The sequence below is a fragment of the Musca vetustissima genome, unplaced genomic scaffold (assembly GCF_032173495.1).
Source record: "Musca vetustissima isolate MV318-11 ecotype Yass unplaced genomic scaffold, APGP_CSIRO_Mvet_v1 utg8515, whole genome shotgun sequence".
Lineage (NCBI taxonomy): Eukaryota > Metazoa > Arthropoda > Insecta > Diptera > Muscidae > Musca > Musca vetustissima.
The window spans coordinates 16,162-34,554 of record NW_026873755.1 but is presented as its reverse complement, the minus strand read 5'-3'; the positions used below and the strand labels follow the sequence as shown (position 1 = coordinate 34,554).

The 18,393-nt window shown below is 39.4% G+C and overlaps 1 protein-coding gene across 1 annotated transcript; it reads right to left on the bottom strand.

Moving 5' to 3' along the window:
- Window positions 1-11,063: 11,063 nt before the first annotated feature.
- Window positions 11,064-11,993, bottom strand: LOC133327810 (lectin subunit alpha-like). Its single transcript, XM_061536348.1, has 3 exons — window positions 11,988-11,993; window positions 11,815-11,917; window positions 11,064-11,749 (listed from the first exon to the last, which is right to left on the bottom strand). Exons 1-3 carry the CDS (start codon window positions 11,991-11,993, stop codon window positions 11,064-11,066), a joined length of 795 nt encoding a protein of 264 aa, XP_061392332.1.
- Window positions 11,994-18,393: the final 6,400 nt, after the last annotated feature.

Sequence of the window (18,393 nt, the reverse complement as noted above, 5' to 3'; positions counted from 1 at the left end):
CGTGGATTTTATAAAGAACATTTTTCTAAGGCCTACCTTAAGGCGTGGATTTTATAAAGGACATTTTTCTAAGGCCTACCTTAAGGCGTGGATTTTATAAAGGAAATTTTTCTAAGGCCTACCTTAAGGCGTGGATTTTATAAAGGACATTTTTCTAAGGCCTGGATTTTATAAAGGCGTGGTCATGAAACCAATAAACGTGGCGTATTAAGGCGTGGATTTTATAAAGGACATTTTTCTAAGGCCTACCTTAAGGCGTGGATATTATAAAGGACATTTTTCTAAGGCCTACCTTAAGGCGTGGATATTATAAAGGACATTTTTCTAAGGCCTACCTTAAGGCGTGGATTTTATAAGGGAAATTTTTCTAAGGCCTACCTTAAGGCGTGGATTTTATAAGGGACATTTTTCTAAGGCCTACCTTAAGGCGTGGATTTTATAAAGGACATTTTTCTAAGGCCTACCTTAAGGCGTGGATTTTATAAAGGACATTTTTCTGCAACTTATTAACATCTGTCCACATCACTAAAGACCACCCGCATCCTCTGCTCATTGTTTCACATTGTCTACCCAAATATCGACACAAATGAATAGGTGAAACATCTAAAATACCGAATAATTCATAGAATTTTTTGTAGCCCTTTATGTTTCATTTCAGAAGTCCCCCTCTTAAATTACCATCCTCCAACCACCGCTCTACAAAAAGGGAATTCTTCTGAGAATTGTGCGGTTTTGCATTTTGGTCCCTTTGTCCTGCCGGTATCATTCGTTTAATTCGTTCACTCTTAACATTATCTTGTTTGGTGGCCAGTCAGCCAGCCATCGAGTCAGCCACCATCACCAAATGAAGTTATAAAAATTTTCGCTACGCAAGCATTAACTTTGCACGCTTTTAACTTTAATAATGACCACCACCAAGAAGGCAACAAACTTCTATAAAATAAAAAAAAAACAACAACTACAATAATTTTGGAGCATACAAAACGCCCTAAACACCAGTCACTACTGATTTTGCGGAGCAAAAAAAAAAAAAATATTTGGGTTTTGTTGTTCTTACTTTCTGCTCCTCAAGATAGTCGGCCAGCGAATCAATTCAGTGATATAGTTTCGCTGGTACACCTACAAACTGAGGCATATAAAAAAGTCTCCCAAATAGCATTAAACAAAGATACATCAGATCAAATCTTTATTGCCTTGTGCCTGTATTGTAGTACCACACTTGTAGTTGTTTGGTAGATCGGATGCAGCCGCTGTATGGTATGATGATGATGGCAAAGGGAAACTGTGGTTAACATATTCATAAAAATCATCTTCATAAAATCCACGCGTTGTGGTAGGCCTTAAAACTCACCTTCATAAAATCCACGCCTTGTGATAGGCCTTAAAAACCACCTTCATAAAATCTACGCTTTGTGGTTGGCCTTAAAAATCATCTTTAAAAAATCCACGCCTTGTGGTTGGCCTAAAAAATCATCTTTAAAAAATCCACGCCTTATGGTAGGCCTTAAAAAGCATCTTTTAAAAATCCAAGCCCTATGGTAGGCCTTAAAAAGCATCTTTTAAAAAAGCCACGCCTAATGGTAGGCCTTAAAAATCATCTTTTAAAAAATCCACTCCTTATGGTAGGCCTTAAAAATCATCTTTTAAAAAATCCACTCCTTATGGTAGGCCTTAAAAATCATCTTTAAAAAATCCACGCCTTATGGTAGGCCTTAAAAAGCATCTTTTAAAAATCCACGCCTTGTGGTAGGCCTTAAAAAGCATCTTTAAACATCCACGCCTTGTGGTAGACCTTAAAAAGCATCTTTTAAAAATCCACGCCTTGTGGTAGGCCTTAAAAAGCATCTTTAAACATCCACGCCTTGTGGTAGACCTTAAAAAGCATCTTTTAAAAATCCACGCCTTGTGGTAGGCCTTAAAAAGCATCTTTAAACATCCACGCCTTATGGTAGGCCTTAAAAATGATCTTTTAAAAAATCCACGCCTTATGGTAGGCCTTAAAAATCATCTTTAAAAAATCCACGCCTTATGGTAGGCCTTAAAAATCATCTTTAAAAAATCCACGCCTTATGGTAGGCCTTAAAAATCATCTTTAAAAAATCCACGCCTTATGGTAGGCCTTAAAAATCATCTTTAAAAAATCCACGCCTTATGGTAGGCCTTAAAAAGCATCTTTTAAAAATCCAAGCCCTATGGTAGACCTTAAAAATCATTTTTTAAAAAATCCACGCCTTATGGTAGACCTTAAAAATCATCTTTAAAAAATCCACGCCTTGTGGTTGGCCTTAAAAATCATCTTTAAAAAATCCACGCCTTGTGGTTGGCCTTAAAAATCATCTTTAAAAAATCCACGCCTTGTGGTAGGCCTTAAAAATCATCTTTAAAAAATCCACGCCTTATGGTAGGCCTTAAAAATCATCTTTAAAAAATCCACGCCTTATGGTAGGCCTTAAAAATCATCTTTAAAAAATCCACGCCTTATGGTAGGCCTTAAAAATCATCTTTAAAAAATCCACGCCTTATGGTAGGCCATAAAAATTATCTATACAAAATCCAAGCCTTGTGGTAGGCCTTAAAAATTATTCTTAAAAAATCTACGCCTTGTGGAAGGCCTTAAAAATCATCTTTTAGAAAATCCACGCCTTAAGGTAGACCCTGAAAAATAATTTCTTCACCTTGAAAAAATTTAAATTTTTTTGGGAAACGTTTTTTAAAAGTTCTCCATTTTTTTAAACACTGTCTCCGTGTTCCGAAATCGAAATGAAGACAATAATGATGACGATGATAATGCCGATGATGACTCTGTTGATATGCTAACAATGATATTATGTTGTTTTCTCCCCAATTCATTGGTCGATCTGATATTGCCAATTTTTGTTTTGGCTGTCGGTGTGTTGTTGTTTTTTCTTATCTTTACCTGTAGCCCTTCTTGCTGGATAGTTGGTGTTTCATGATGACGATGACTGGTGTTGCTGTGGTTGTTCAGCATCCCAGTCTGCCAAAGAAGTTGTCGTTTTTTTTTGGGTACTTTACGAATGGAGTTGTGTTCGTGTATTATTCCGCTGCTTCCATGCCATCTTCCTACGGTCTCTTGCTTGGGTCTGATTGCTGAAGCGCGTGTATGTTTTTATGTTGGCGTTTTTTGTTGTTCTTTTTTGGTTTCTGGACCCGCTGCCCAGAAAACAATTCGCATTGTTTCGTGGGCCACCCAAATGTTATGATTAACTATATCGGCGTGTTTTTAGTTCTTTTAGTGCGGTTTGTGTTGTTGGTTTTGTATCATTTTATGGTTCCCTTAAATACATATTTGTAGTGATTTAACTGATAGCAATGATGAAAAGGTTAAATTCTTATTTTTTTCAGTTTATGTAGATTTTTTGTTGTTCTTCTTTGAATTTTGAGGTGATCACAGGATTTTTTGAAAATTATATTTTCAACATCTAAAACAATGCCTAGATTTTTTTTAATTATTTTCTAAGGTATATCTGAATTATATATTTTTTAGGACCTAACTTAACTTACTTACCGATATTCACCGTCGACACAGATCGGCCCGTAGATATTTCGAAGAAATTTTCTTTCAAACACCCCAAGAGCTGCCTCATCTGCTTGCACAAGTACCCATGCTTCAGATCCATATAATAGCACGAGTAGTATCAGCGTCTTGTGAGTTTGGTCTGGCGGGAGGTGGCCTTGTTTCTAAACTGTTTACTTAGACCATAGTAGCATCTGTTGGCCATCACAATCCTTCTCCGAATTTCAAAACTGATGTCATTCGTTTTGTTTATGGCGGTACCAAGGTATATAAAATATTTGACTACCTCGAAGCTGTAGTTCTCAAGTTCCACAGTTGGTCCGAGTGTACTGGACGTCTCGCGCTGATACCATCAGCTTGGTCTTTTCGGCGTTTACTGCCAGACCCACTTTGGCAGACTCTTTTTCGATTTGTTCAAAGGTGGCTGTTACCGATCTCAGTGTTCGACCCATCATGTCGATGTCATCGGCGTAGGCGAGTAACATGTGTTGTTTGGTGTACCGAGTGTCATTTCTGTTCAACTTTGCGTCTTGTATGACCTTTTCCAGTAGGATGTTAAAAAGATCACACGACAAACTGTCACCTTGTCTGAATCCTCGTTCGGTATTGAAGGGCTCCGATAGGCCCTTTCCTACTTTAACTGCTGACCTTGTGCCACTTAAAGTTATCCTGCATAGCCGTATTATTTTTGCAGGAATGCCGAACGTAGACATGGCTTTCCTACTTTAACTGCTGACCTTGTGCCACTTAAAGTTATCCTGCATAGCCGTATTAATTTCGTAGGAATGCCGAACGTAGACATGGCTTCAAAAACCTCTGAACGGATAGGGCTGTCGAATGGGACTTTATAGTCGACAAATAGGTGATATGTGTCGATGTGTTTTTCGTGGGTCTTTTCCAGGATTTGGGGCAGAGTGAAAATCTGGTCAATGGTGGATTTGCCAGGTCTGAAGTCGCATTGGTATGGTCCACTAATGTCATTGACCATTGACTTCATTTATTCACACAGCACACTGGATAGCACTTTATATGCGATGGGAAGGAGATTTATTCCTCTATAGTTGGCACATATCGTCTTGTCTCCTTTTTTGTGCACGGGACACAGGATGCTTAGGTTCTAATCATTGGGCATGCATTCCTCTAGCCAAATTGTACTAAGCAGCTGATGCATGCTCCTGACCAGCATCTGGCAACCAGTCTTGAATAGTTCGGCTAGTAACCCATCGGCTTCTGCTGCTTTATTCTTCTTGAGCCGATTAATTGCTTTTATGACCTCATCTTGGCTAGGTGCTATACACTCTATACCATCATCTCTTATTGGCTTTGGGGTATCTTCTTCAACGCCACTATTTGATACCAGAAGCTTTTCAAAATGCTCCTTCCAGATCCTCAGCACGCTGTCTGTGTCTGTCACCAGGTTTCCTTCTTCATCTCTACAGGATGATGTGCCTGCACCAAAGCCTTCGGTTTGGTGTTTTACTCGTTGGTAAAATTTCCGGACTTCATTCTGACTCCTGTACATCTCGATTTGCTCACCCGCTCACGTTTTTCTTGTTCTTTCTGAAACACGTTTCTCCTTTTCTCCCGATAATTCTCCATCACGTTACGTGTTGCTACTGTATACAGGGTTGCCCTATATGCTGCGTTTTTCACATCAGTAGCATTACGACACTCCTGATCGTACCATGGGTTTCTTGGTGGTGGTTTTTGGTACACAAGTGTTGCTTTTGCTGCAGTTTGTAGGGAGTGGGCAATTCTCTGCCATTGTGCTTCTATATAATTATGGGGTCAAGAAGTGCTTTCTTCAAGGTGGTGGGTAAGTTGAGCGGAGTAGGCCTCGGATATCTGTTGTGTTTGCATTTTTTCCACGTCGAGTTTCCGTGTTTTGTTAGATCGCACCTTTGCTGCTACATTAAGACGGATGCGTACCTTGGCTGCCACAAGGTAATGGTCCGAAACGATATTCGCTCCTCGGATCGATCGGACGTCTACAATACTGGATGAATGCCTTCCGTCTATCACAACATTATGGATTTGATTTCTCGTTGTTTGATGGGAAGAAATCCAAGTGGCCTTGTGTACATCGAGATGTTTTTTGCTGCCCCGAAGTCAATCAACCTCATGCCACTGTCTGATGTTTCTTCATAAAGGCTGAATTTTCTGACGGTGGTATTTTTCCCTTCCGATTTTTGCATTAAAATCTCCTAGCAGAATTTTAATGTCATGGCCAGGGCAGCGTTCATATGCTGTTTCTAGGCGCTCGTAAAATATGTCTTTGGTCTGTTCATCTTTGTCTTCCGTCGGAGCATGGGCACAAATAAGGCTGATGTAGAAGAACTTCGCGTTTATACGGCTTAAAGCAATTCGCTCATCTACTGGAGTAAATCACGAGGTCTATTATTCTCCTGTTATCCATAAATCCACAGCCAAATTCATGTCTCGTTTCATGGCAGCTACAATACAGGGCGTAAACATCTGATTTTCTTACGCCAGTCCCTTTCCATCGCATTTTCTGTAAGGCAATAATATCGCCTTTTTACTTCTTGAGTACATCCGCCAAACAATGCGTTTATTCTGTACAACGTGCGTACATTCCAAGTGCAGATTCGCAGATCGTGGTCCTTTATACGTTTGCGGGGGTCGTCAACATTAGGGGGGTTTGGTTTTCTGTTTCTTTGCTTTTTCATAGTAGGTTGGGTTTTCCGAGAGTGGGCAACTAATCCGACGGCTCAACCCATTTTTTTATACTTCTTATGGGTGAACTCGCGGCACATATTAGCTCACTATTTCATTGGGTGATGAGAATAGCTCCCCAGGAGGCACCGCGGGAAGGTCAGTGTCCACAATTGAGATGAAAGAGGGACCAAGATAAGCCTGGACTTCGCCATCTTAAAGCCAATCAGAGCCGTTGCTTGGTATCTATCATCCCCTATGCCACCTACCTTAAGGCTTACATTTTTTGAATATTATTTTTTAAGACCTTCCTTAAGACGTGGATTTTTTATATATTATTTTTTAAGGCCTACCTTAGGGTTTGGATGTTTAGAATTAATTTTAAACGTCAACAATTAGGCTTGGATTTTATGAAATTATTTTTCAGGTTCTACCTTAAGGCTTGGATTTTTTCGGAAAAATTTTGTTAGGCATAATAAAGCCATAATCCTGTTGTTGTTTTTCCTGTAATCATTTTATTTTGCGTTTACGATGATTTGGTGATTTCTCACCAATTATCTGTTCCTTTGTGAGTGTGCTCTCTTAAAAAAATTTACATATCTATCTGCGGGATGATTGTGCCAAATTAATGAACAAACAAATCGAATTTTTTTATCGCCATGCCAAGAGCATCCCTCGCACGATGACGACCATTCACTGTGTGGAGCCTTGTGGTCTAAAAAGGTTCAGCACAAGCACAACCATTGGGATAATTTATGTGCATCTATTTAACAGCATTCGATGTCCAGGGTGTACTACGAGGAAGGATGGAGTGTTTCCTTTGGTTTAAAGGTCTGTGTGTGAGTGTGCGTGTGTGTTTGTTACAGTTTAAAAACGACAAACACGGTACTTTGTTAATCTTATCACCATGCAATGATCTATAAAAAGACAACAACAACAAAAACAACGTTGATGTTAAATACAAAACTGACAACCAGCGAATGGCCACCATTTCAAAGGAGCAACAAAATCGGAGATATGGAAAACGGGAGCAACCACTCACAACGCGCACTGTTGTCTATGCAAACAAAGGCGTCGTTTAGCGAAATAAGATGTGATCATTTAACGAGACAATGATAACAAACAGCCAACAAAAAACAACAACAAGAACAACAACAACCTCAAGCTACCACCAACAAGTCGTTTGACTAAGCACAGACCATCATTCACCCGGGATCATCCACTTCTGGTCTAAACAAACAATCAATTCCAGCAGCAGTAGCCCCACCACCAATCGGAAGACGACCAGAAACAAGCAGAAAAGGGGGATAGATGAGATCAGATCTTGAATATCTTCATTGTTGTCGTTGTCGAAATCCTGCAGAGCTTCATAAATGTAAATTAGAATTCATTTAGCACTAAGACTCGTAAATAAGTGGTCAATGGTTTGACAGACCCTTTTTTAACAATCACCACCACCATAATATAATCTTAGGGGATTTTTTAAATTATTTTTAATGCCTACCTTTGGGCGTGGATATAAAAAAATTATAATTTTATTTTCTAAGGTCTAGTCTACTTTGAGGCCTGGATTTTTTTAAATTATTTTCTATGACTTTCTTTAAAGCGTGAATTTTTAAAAGTATTTTTTAAAATTGGGTGGTGTAGGGCACGATAGATACCAAGCAACGGGTCTGATTGGCTTTAACATGGCGAAGTCCAGGCCTTGGTCCCTCTTTCATCTCAAATGTGGACACTGACCTCCCTGTGGTGCCACCAGGGATAGCTATTTTCATCACCCGATGAAACAGTGAGCTATTATGTGCCGCGAGTTCACCCATAAGAACTATAAAAAATGGGTTGAGGCGTCGGGTTAGTTGCACACACTCGGAAAACCGAACCTACTATGAAAAAGCAAAGACAAAGAAAACCAAACCCACCTAATGTTGACGAGCCCCGCAAACGTACAAAGGACCACGATCTGCGAATCTGCACTTGGAATGTGCGCACGTTGTACAGAACAGAAGCAGTGATCGCTTTGGCAGATGTACTCAAGAAGTACAAAGCCGATATTATTGCTTTACAGGAAATTGTATCGAAAGGGACAGGCTAAGTACATCAGACGACTACGCCCTGTATTACAGCTGCCATGAAACGAGACATAAATTTGGCTGCGGATTTATGGTTAACAGGAGAATAAAAGACCTCGTTTTTAGATTCACTCCTGTAGATGAGCGAGTTGTTATAATCCGTATAAAAGCGAAGTTCTTCTACATCAGTGTCATTTGCGCACATGCTCCGACCGAAGATAAAGATGAACAGACCAAAGACATATTTTACGAACGCCTAGAAACAGCATATGACCGTTGCCCTGGCCATGACATTAAAATTCTGCTAGGAGATTTTAATGCAAAAATCGGAAGGGAAAATATTCTTGGCCCCACCGTCGGAAAATTCAGCCTCCATGAAGAAACATCAGACAATGGCATGTGGTTGATTGACTTCGCGGCAGCAAAAAACATGGTAGATAGCAGCACCAGATTCAATCATCTCGATATACACAAGGCCACTGGGATTTCTCCCGATCGAACAACGAGAAATCTAATCGATCATGTTGTGATAGACAGAAGGCATTCATCCAGTATTTTAGACGTCCGATCGATCCGAAGAGCGAATATCGATTTGGACCATTACTTTGTAACAGCAAAGGTGCGATCTAATGTAACAAGGAAATTTGACGTCAAAAAGTTCTAAACACAACAGAGGAAAGCCCCCCTTGTCCCGATAATACTATAGAAGCACAGTGGCAGAGAATTGTCCACTCCCTACAAGCTGCAGCAAAAGCAACACTTGGGTACCAAAGACCACCATCAAGAAATCCGTGGTACGATCAGGAGTGTCGTAATGCTACTGATATGAAAAACGCAGCGTATAGGGCAACCCTGCGGACAGTAGCAACATGTAATGCGATGGAGAACTATCGGGAGAAATGGAGAGAGGAGAAACGTATGTTCAGAAATAAGAAAGAACAAGAAAACGTGACCGTGAGCAAATCAAGATGTACAGGAGTCAGAATGAAGTCCGAAAATTCTACCAACGATGAAGTCAGAATAGCAATCAATCGGCTGAAGAATAATAAAGCAGCAGGTGCCGATGGGTTATAAGCTGAACTATTCAAGACTTGTGATCAGATGATGGTAAGGAGCAGCACCAGCTGATTAGTACAATTTAGCTAGAAGAATGCATGCCCAATGATTGGAACCTCAGCATCCTGTGTCCCGTGCACAAAAAAAGGAGACAAGACGATATGTGCCAACTATAGAGGAATAAGACTCTTCCCATCGCATATAAAGTGCTATCCGACGTGCTGTGTGAATGACTGAAGCCAATGGTCAAAGACATTATTGGACCATACCAATGCGGCTTCAGACCTGGCAAATCCACTAGTGACCAGACTATAAAGCCGCATTCGACATCCCTATTCGTTCAGAGGTGTTTATAGCAATGTCTACGTTTGACATTCCTGCAAAATTAATTCGGCTATGCAGGATAACTATAAGTGGCACAAGATCAGCAGTTAAAGTCGGAAAGGACCTCTCGGAGCCCTTTAGTACCGAACGAGGATTCAGACAAGGTGACAGTTTGTCGTGTGACCTTTTTAACATCCTGCCGGAAAGGTCATACGAGAGGCAAAAGTGAACAGAAATGGCACTCTGTACACCAAATAACGCACCCTGTACACCAAACTACGCCGATGACATCGACATAATGGGTCGAACATTGCGAGTGGTAACATCCACCTTTGAACAAATCGAGAAGGAGTCTGCCAAAGTGGGTCTGGCAGTAAACGGCGAGAAGACGATGCTGATGGCATCAACGCCCAAGACGTCCAGTAGACTCGGATCAACTGTGGAACTTGAGAACTACAGCTTCGAGGTAGTCAAAGATTTTATATACCTTGGTACCGCCATAAACAAAACGAATGACATCAGTTTGGAAATTCGGAAAAGGATAGTGATGGCCAACAGATGCTACTATGGTCTGAGCAAACAACTCAAAAGCAAGGCCACCTCCCGCCAGACCAAATTCACACTCTACAAGACACTGATATTACCCGTGCTGGTATATGGATCTGAAGCATGGGTACTTACGCAAGCAGATGAAGCAGCTCTTGGAGTGTTTGAGAGAAAAATTATCCGATAGATCTATGTGCCGATCTGCGTTGACGGTGAATATCGCCGTCGAATGAACCATGAGTTGTACCAGCTATTCTCGTACATCGACATTGTTAGACGTATTGAGATGCAGCGACTATGTTGGCTAGGTTATGTTCTGAGAATGGATGAAGATGCCGCAGCCCAGAAGGCATATAAAAGTGAACCAGCTGATGGTTCACGCAGAAGGGGAAGGCCACGAATAAGATGGAAAGACCAAGTGGAATTCAACATTGCCAAATATGGTCTTTCAATTTCGAAAAAAAAACTGCGCAAACGACCGGCGGGCCCGAAAATCTTTTTTAAGCTTGGCTTATGGAACGAAAGTTCTGTCACAAGTAAGTAAGGATTTAAAAAAAAAATATATTTCCAGGGTCTAATACAAGGCGTGGTTTTAAAAAAAATATTTTTTCGACGTCTAATACAAGGCGTGCATTTTTACAAATTATTTTTCAGATTTTTAAAAAATATTTTTTCGACGTCTAATACAAGGCGTGGATTTTTACAAATTATTTTTCAGATTTTTTACAAATTATTTTTCAACAAAAGACCTTGATTTAAAAAAATTAAAAGTCTTACAAAAGACGTGATTTTTTATGTATAGTATATGTATAATTATAATACTTGTTTTTTTATTTAATTTTTTTTTTCAAATTTGTTAATTAAAAATAAATATAAAAACATGGTTTTGAGGAGTTTTGATTTGATGTGACCTCCTGAATTGCGGTTAATTTCGTAAACAATTCATCCATTTTCCTGTCGTTCTCTTTCATTGAATTGGCGATTATTTGAGTTTTGGTTACATCCTTATGGTACAACTTAATATCTTCTCTTGCCGCTTCCTGGTCCGTTTTCAAAGTCACTAATATGTCCTTTTGTTGGGACAATACATCGGTTTGATTTAGTGCCACATTTAATATTTTCACTAATCCTTCATTTATGGACTTCTCGTGAAGATTGATTTTCTGTACAAATTGTTGCATTTGTTTCGCAACTTGTTCGGCTACCAATTTATTTGCCTTATTTTGCAATTCTAATTGTGCCAATTGTTTGATTTTTTCATTTAACAGTCCGGCTTGTTTTGTCAAGTCCGCCTTTAGTTTGGCGATTTCTTGATTTTTTTCCACGGCGATCGGAGTTTCTTCACAAATGAATCCTCGCTTCTTAATACAGCGAACATCATTCCAATACATCGAGGGAAATATCATTTCGACACAATGTTCTTCGCCACTATTCGGTTCACCCTTGTTCCAGTAGGTGTATACAAATGCCTTACTATTCGATATCCATTCAAATGATCGATCCACCTTGAGATCATGGCCGCCTATCCAAACCTGACTGGCATCAGCTGGAATTTTTTATTATTTTTTTTTTTGTTTTTTTGAAAATCATAATTTTTTTTATACAACTTACAAAGTTTTGCGTTAGCCAATTGATGACGTTTAGAAGCCGAATCCACCGTTAACAGTGTCATTTTTAGACGTACACATTCACTCAAGGACTCATACCAGGTGTACTGAAAAAATTTTGTAGCGAAAGTGTTGGGAAAAAAATTGAAAAATATTCCAATACTACAAATTTCTTACCGCCATTGTGGTCTGTATGTAATACAAACGATCATCAGTAGTTTTAAAATATCGTCCATAAGTGGTTACCAAATACAGCCGGATAGCCAACAGGACCCATAGAAATGTTTTCCGATTCATTTCAATTTCACAACTGAAAAAAAATAAATTTTATTATTTTGTTATTGAGATATACAAATGGGTTTCAATAAAAATGTATATGTGATAAAGTGATTTTTTTTTCATATACATATTTATATATAAATGTACATGTGTACATGCATATACAAGATAAGAAAACAACGGAAATAAAAATGAAAAATAAAATATTTAAAGAAACTTACTTACTTAGCTGGCTTGTTACAGAACGGTTGTTCCATAAGCCGAGCTTAAAAAAGATTTAAAAGTGCGTGGGTCTTGTGCGCAAATCCACCAATTTGGAATACCACGTTCCAAGATGTTGTTTTCTACTTGGTCTTTTCATCTAATTCGTGGCCTTCCCCTTCTACGGGAACCATCATTAGGTGCATTCTCTTTCATTCGCACAACATGGCCTAGCCACCGTAGTCGCTGCAGCTCAATACGACTGACTATGTCGATGTAAGCGTATAAATTGTAGATCTCGTGATTCATTCGACGCCGATATTCATCGTCGACGCAGATCGGCACATAGATCTATCGGAGAATTTTTCTCTCAAACACTCCAAAAGCTGCCTCATTTGCTTGTGCAAGTACCCATGCTTCTGATCCATATAATAGCACGGGTAGTATCAGCCTCTTGTAAAGTGTGAGTTTGGTCTGGCGGGAGGTGGCCTTGCTTTTGAGTTGTTTGCTCAGACCATAGTAGCATCTGTTGGCCATCACAATCCTTCTCCGAATTTCAAAACTGATGTCATTCGTTTTGTTTATGGCGGTACCAAGGTATATAAAAATCTAAAATATAAAATCTTTAACTACCTCGAAGCTGTAGTTCTCAAGTTCCACAGTTGGTCCGAGTCTACTGGACGTCTTGCGCGTTGATACCATCAGCTTGGTCTTCTCGCCGTTTACTGCCAGGGGTCCACTTTGGCAGACTCCTTTTCAATTTGTTCAAAGGTGGCTGTTACCGCTCGCAATGTTCGACCCATTATGTCGATGTAATCGGCGTAGGCGAGAAACATGTGCTGTTTGGTGTACATAGTGTCATTTCTGTTCACCTTTGCGTCTCGTATGACCTTTTCCAGTAGGATGGTAAAAAGATCACACGACAAACTGTAACCTTGTCAGAATCCTCGTTCGGTATTGAAGGGCTCCGATAGGTCCTTTCCTACTTTAACTGCTGGTCTTGTGACACTTAAAGTTTTCCTGCATAACTGTATTCATTTTGCAGGAATGTCGAACGTAGACATGGCTTTAAACACCTCTGAATGGATAGGGCTGTCGAATGCGGCTTTATAGTCGACAAATTGGTGGTATGTGTCGATGTGTTTTTCGTGGGTCTTTTCTAGGATTTGGCGGCGAGTGAAAATCTGGTCAGTGGTGGATTTGGCAGGTCTGAAGCCGCATTGGTATGGTCCAATGATGTCATTGACCATTGACTTCAGTCGTTTACACAGCACACTGGAAAGCACTTTATATGCGATGGGAAGGAGACTTATTCCTCTATAGTTGGCACATATCGTCTTGTCTCCTTTTTTGTGCATGGGACACTGGATGCTGAGGTTCCAATCATTGGGCATGCATTCTTCTAGCCAAATTGTACTAAGCAACTGATGCATGCTCCTGACCAGCATCTGGCAACCAGTCTTGAATAGTTCGGCTGGTAACCCATCGGCTCCTGCTGCTTTGTTTTTCTTGAGCCGATTAATTGCTTTTCTGATATCATCTTGGCTAGGTTGTATAAACTCTATACCATCATCTATTATTGGTTCTAGGGTATCTTCTTCAATGCCACTATTTGATACCAGAAGCTTTTCAAAATGCTCCTTCCAGATCCTCAACACGCTGTCCGTATCTGAGCCTGCACCAAAGCCTTGGGTTTGGTGTTTTACTCGTTGGTAAAATTTCCGGACTTTTTTCTGACTCCTGTACATCTCGATTTGCTCACGCTCACGTTTTTCTTGTTCTTTCTTCTTTTTTCTGAAAACACGTTTCTCCTCTCGTTGCTCTATACGCTGCCTTTTTCACATTAGAAGCATTACGACACTCCTGATCGTACCATGGGTTTCTTGGTGGTGGTTTTTGGTACTCAATTGTTGCTTTTGCTGCAGTTTGTAGGGAGTGGGCAATTCTTTGCCATTGTGCTTCTATACTATTATCGGGACAAGGGGGGCTTTCGTCAAGCAGTTGGGTAAGTTGAGCGGAGTAGGCCTCGGCTACCTGTTGTGTTTGCAGATTTTCGACGTCGAGTTTCCGTATTGTGTCAGATCGCACCTTTGCTGCTACATTAAGACGGGTGCGTACCTTGGCTGCCACAAGGTAATGGTCCGAATCGATATTCGTTCCCCGGATCGATGGGACGTCTAAAACACTGGATGAATGCCTTCCGTCTATCACAACATCATCGATTTGATTTCTTGTTGTTCGATCGGGAGAAATCCAAGTGGTCTTGTGTATATCGAGGTGCTTGAATCTGGAGCTGCTAACTACCATGTTTATTTGCTGCCGCGAAGTCAATCAACCTCATGCCGTTGTCTGATGTTTCTTCATGGGGGCTGAATTTTCCGACGATGGGATCAAAGATATCTTCCCTTCCGATTTCTGCATTAAAATATCCTAGTAGAATTTTAATGTTATGGCCGCGATCATATGCTGTTTCTATGCGCTCGTAAAATATGTCTTTGGTCTGTTCATCTTTGTCTTCGGTCGGAACATGGGCGCAAATGACACTGATGTAGAAGAACTTCGCTTTTATACGGATTATAGCAATTCGCTCATCTACTGGAGTGAATCTGGAGACGAGGTCTTTTATTCTCCTGTTAACCATAAATCCGCAGCCAAATTCATGTCTCGTTTCATGGCAGCTATAATACAGGGCGTAATCGTCTGATTTACTTACGCCAGTCCCTTTCTTTCGCATTTCCTGTAAAACCATAATATCGGCTTTGTACTTCTTGAGTACATCGGCCAAAGCGAACACTGCGCCTGTTCCGTACCACGTGCGCACATTTCAAGTGCATATTCGCAGATCGTGGTTCTTAATACGTTTGCGGGGTTTGTCAACATTTGGGTGGTTTGGTTTTCTTTTTCATTGCGTTTTCATAGTAGGTTGGGTTTTCCGAGAGTGGGCAACTAACCCGACGCCTCAACCCAATTTTCCCCATGTGGCACCGTGGGGAGGTCAGTGTCCACAATTGAGATGAAAGAGGGACCAAGATAAACCTGGACTTTGCCATGTTAAAGCCAATTAGAGCTTGGTATCTATCATCCCCTACGCCACCCCATCCCCAACAACCACCAATACCACCATCGTTTCCACGACGGAGGGGTATACGATCCGAAACTACCCGAGTCTTACTCGGCCAACGTCTGTCACCTCAGCCCATTTTGTAAAAGCAATAGGGCTGCTACAACAACAACAACCAATACCACAATATTATTATAGGGGATTTTTTAACTATTTTTAAGGCATACCTTAAGGCGTGGGTATTAAAAAATTATAATTTTATTTTCTATGGCCTACTTTAAGGCTTGGTTTTTTAAAATTATTTTCTATGGCCTACCTTAAGGCGTGGATTTGTTTAATTATTTTCCAAAGCATGTATTTTTTAATTTCTATAAATAACATTTTCATTAAACTTTTTCCTATTAAAAAGCCTGTTCTTGCTGTTTGTTAACCAATTCGGATTTGATTTGTCCTTGCCTTTAAAAACGTTGTTTTTTTTTTGTGGTTGGTTTTTCAATTAATAAATTTTTGGGCTTTTATCTTATCAATTTTATGCAAATATATTTTTTGTTTGTTTTGCACATTGCCTATCCAAGAGCAAGTGTAAAATTTAAGTGCAATAAATATGCAAATGTATTTTTTTCACTATTTTAGTTGGCGTTGTTGTTCGTGTTCTTATGTCCATGGACAATTTAATTTTAAACATTTTAATACCTGCAACTTGTAAATAAGGCTTTGATTAATGTCTAAATAACAGCCAATGTGAATTGTTGGTAGTCAAGAGCAAAAAAGAAAAAAATCTCTAACTGGTAGAAACGCACAATTCAGGTCTCAATATCAGCAAGGGTCAAGGATTTGTTTGTTTTGAATTTTCACAGCATGTTCTCCATCCATACTCAAGGTTAAAATTTGGGGAATGTTTTTTAGAAAATTAGTTTTCAAGGTCTTTTAAAATGGCATAAATGGGGAGTTTTTAAAGGCGTGGATTTTTTATAGACCACCACGAGGAGGGGATGTTTTTATGCCCTCCACCATAGTATGGAGGGTATATTAGTTTTGTTTTCCGTTTGTAACGCATCGAAATATTCATTTCCGACCCTATAAAGTATATATATTCTTGATCAGCGTATTCTATGACGATTTAGAGTAACTTCGGGTAATGTGGACCACCATCCATAACTAAGAAAATGCTTGAAATATGTCAATGCCGCCTTGATAAATGTTTTCCTAATTAGTGAAAACAAACATCAAACTTTTTTAATAAATAATTGCAAAGTTGCAAATTTTGTAGTAGAAAACGTAGCTGTGATTGTAAAAGTGTGATTTGAAATTTTTTGGAAACAATAGTCGAACGTTTTTGCAAAATAGTCGAACACTTGTTTTTTTCCCGAATATAAAGAAGTTTTGTGGTTTTCTTGTTTTCTTTAACAAAAATATACGTTTATCCGTAATTACAATCGGTAATTTTTAAATTTTTAGTCATTTTTGAAGCCGATAATTATTTTTAAATAAAAATATTCAATGTCGGGTAATGTGGACCACTATAAAAATTGGGATCTTTTTATGAGGTCGAGTTCGAAACATGGGCGCATTTTATATGCGAGTAGGTATTATATCCTCTGAAAACTCGATATGCGAAATTACAGGGGCTTCGGTTGGGTAATGAAGCAAGGACCTTCAAAATACCGCAAATGGGGTGGTACCCTTAAATGGGGGCTATTCCAAAACATGGACCCATATATTTTTGCATTCATTGTTACCCAAGAGTGCAATAAATTGAAATTTATCACAATTATTCCACAACCTACCTTTAACATATTGATCCTCATTACCCACACTTACTGGTCCACATTACCCGCCAAGTTATTTTTATTTGCAGTTTAGAGTTTTTTGAAAATATATAATTTTTGACCTGGAATATAATTATCCAACAAATCTACCATGTTGTGAAAACAATTTGTTTTTATTTTTTACCGTTGTTACGCCCACAATATAAAAAAATGAAAATGGTGGTCCACATTACCCGAAGTTACTCTAAGCAAGTTCGTCTGTCTGTTGTAATCACTCTAGCGTCTAAATGAATTGAGATAGATCACCAAAATTTTGCATAGAGTCGTCGTTTGTCTGCAGGCAGGTCAAGTTCGAAGGTGGGCTACGGTCCACGTTTAGGCATATCTCCCATATAAGGGTACCCCCAAATTTTCGGTATTTTGAGGTTCTTGGCCGCGTTTTCCAAGAGAATTCGCTGAAATTTCGTACTTTGAGTTCTTATTGGGTAGCAAATCACTCCACTAAAAATTTTAAATATGGGTCCATTTTTTCGGATAGCCCCCATATAAGGGTACCCCAAATTTAGCGGTATTTTTGGGATTTTTAATCGCATTTTTCGACCGAGTTCGCTGAATTTTGGTACTTTGAGTTCTTATTGGGTTGCAAATCACTCCATTAAAAATTTTAAATATGGGTCCATTTCTTCGGATAGACCCCATATAAGGGTACCCCCAATTTTCGGTATTTTGGGATTCTTGGGAGCGTTTTATAACTGAATTCGCTGAAATTTGGTACATTGAGTTTTTATTGGGTACTAAAGTACTCCACTAAAAACTATAAATATATGTCCACTTTCTCTGGTAGTCTCCATATAACGGTAACCCCAAATTTTCGGTATTTTGGGGGTTCAGATCGTATTTAATGGCTGTAATTTAGTACTTCGAGATCTTATTGGGAAGCAAATCTATTCACTAAAAATTATAAATATAGGTCAATTTTTTCGGGTATAAGGGTACTTTTCGATTTTGGGGTTCTTGAGCGCGTTTTTCAACCGAATTCGCTGCAATTTGGGTTTTTCCTAGTCGCATATGGTAACAAACCTCCCTCCCAAAAATTATTAATATTCGTCCTCTTTTAGGGATATGGGGACTTATAACCCCCTTTTTATACCCTTCACCACACTGTGGTACAGGGTATTATGTCTTTGTGTATATGTTTGTAACAGGCAAAAGGAAACGAGATAGACCCATAGTTTCTTTTGAGAATATGCATAGAATCACTTTCTGAGTCGAT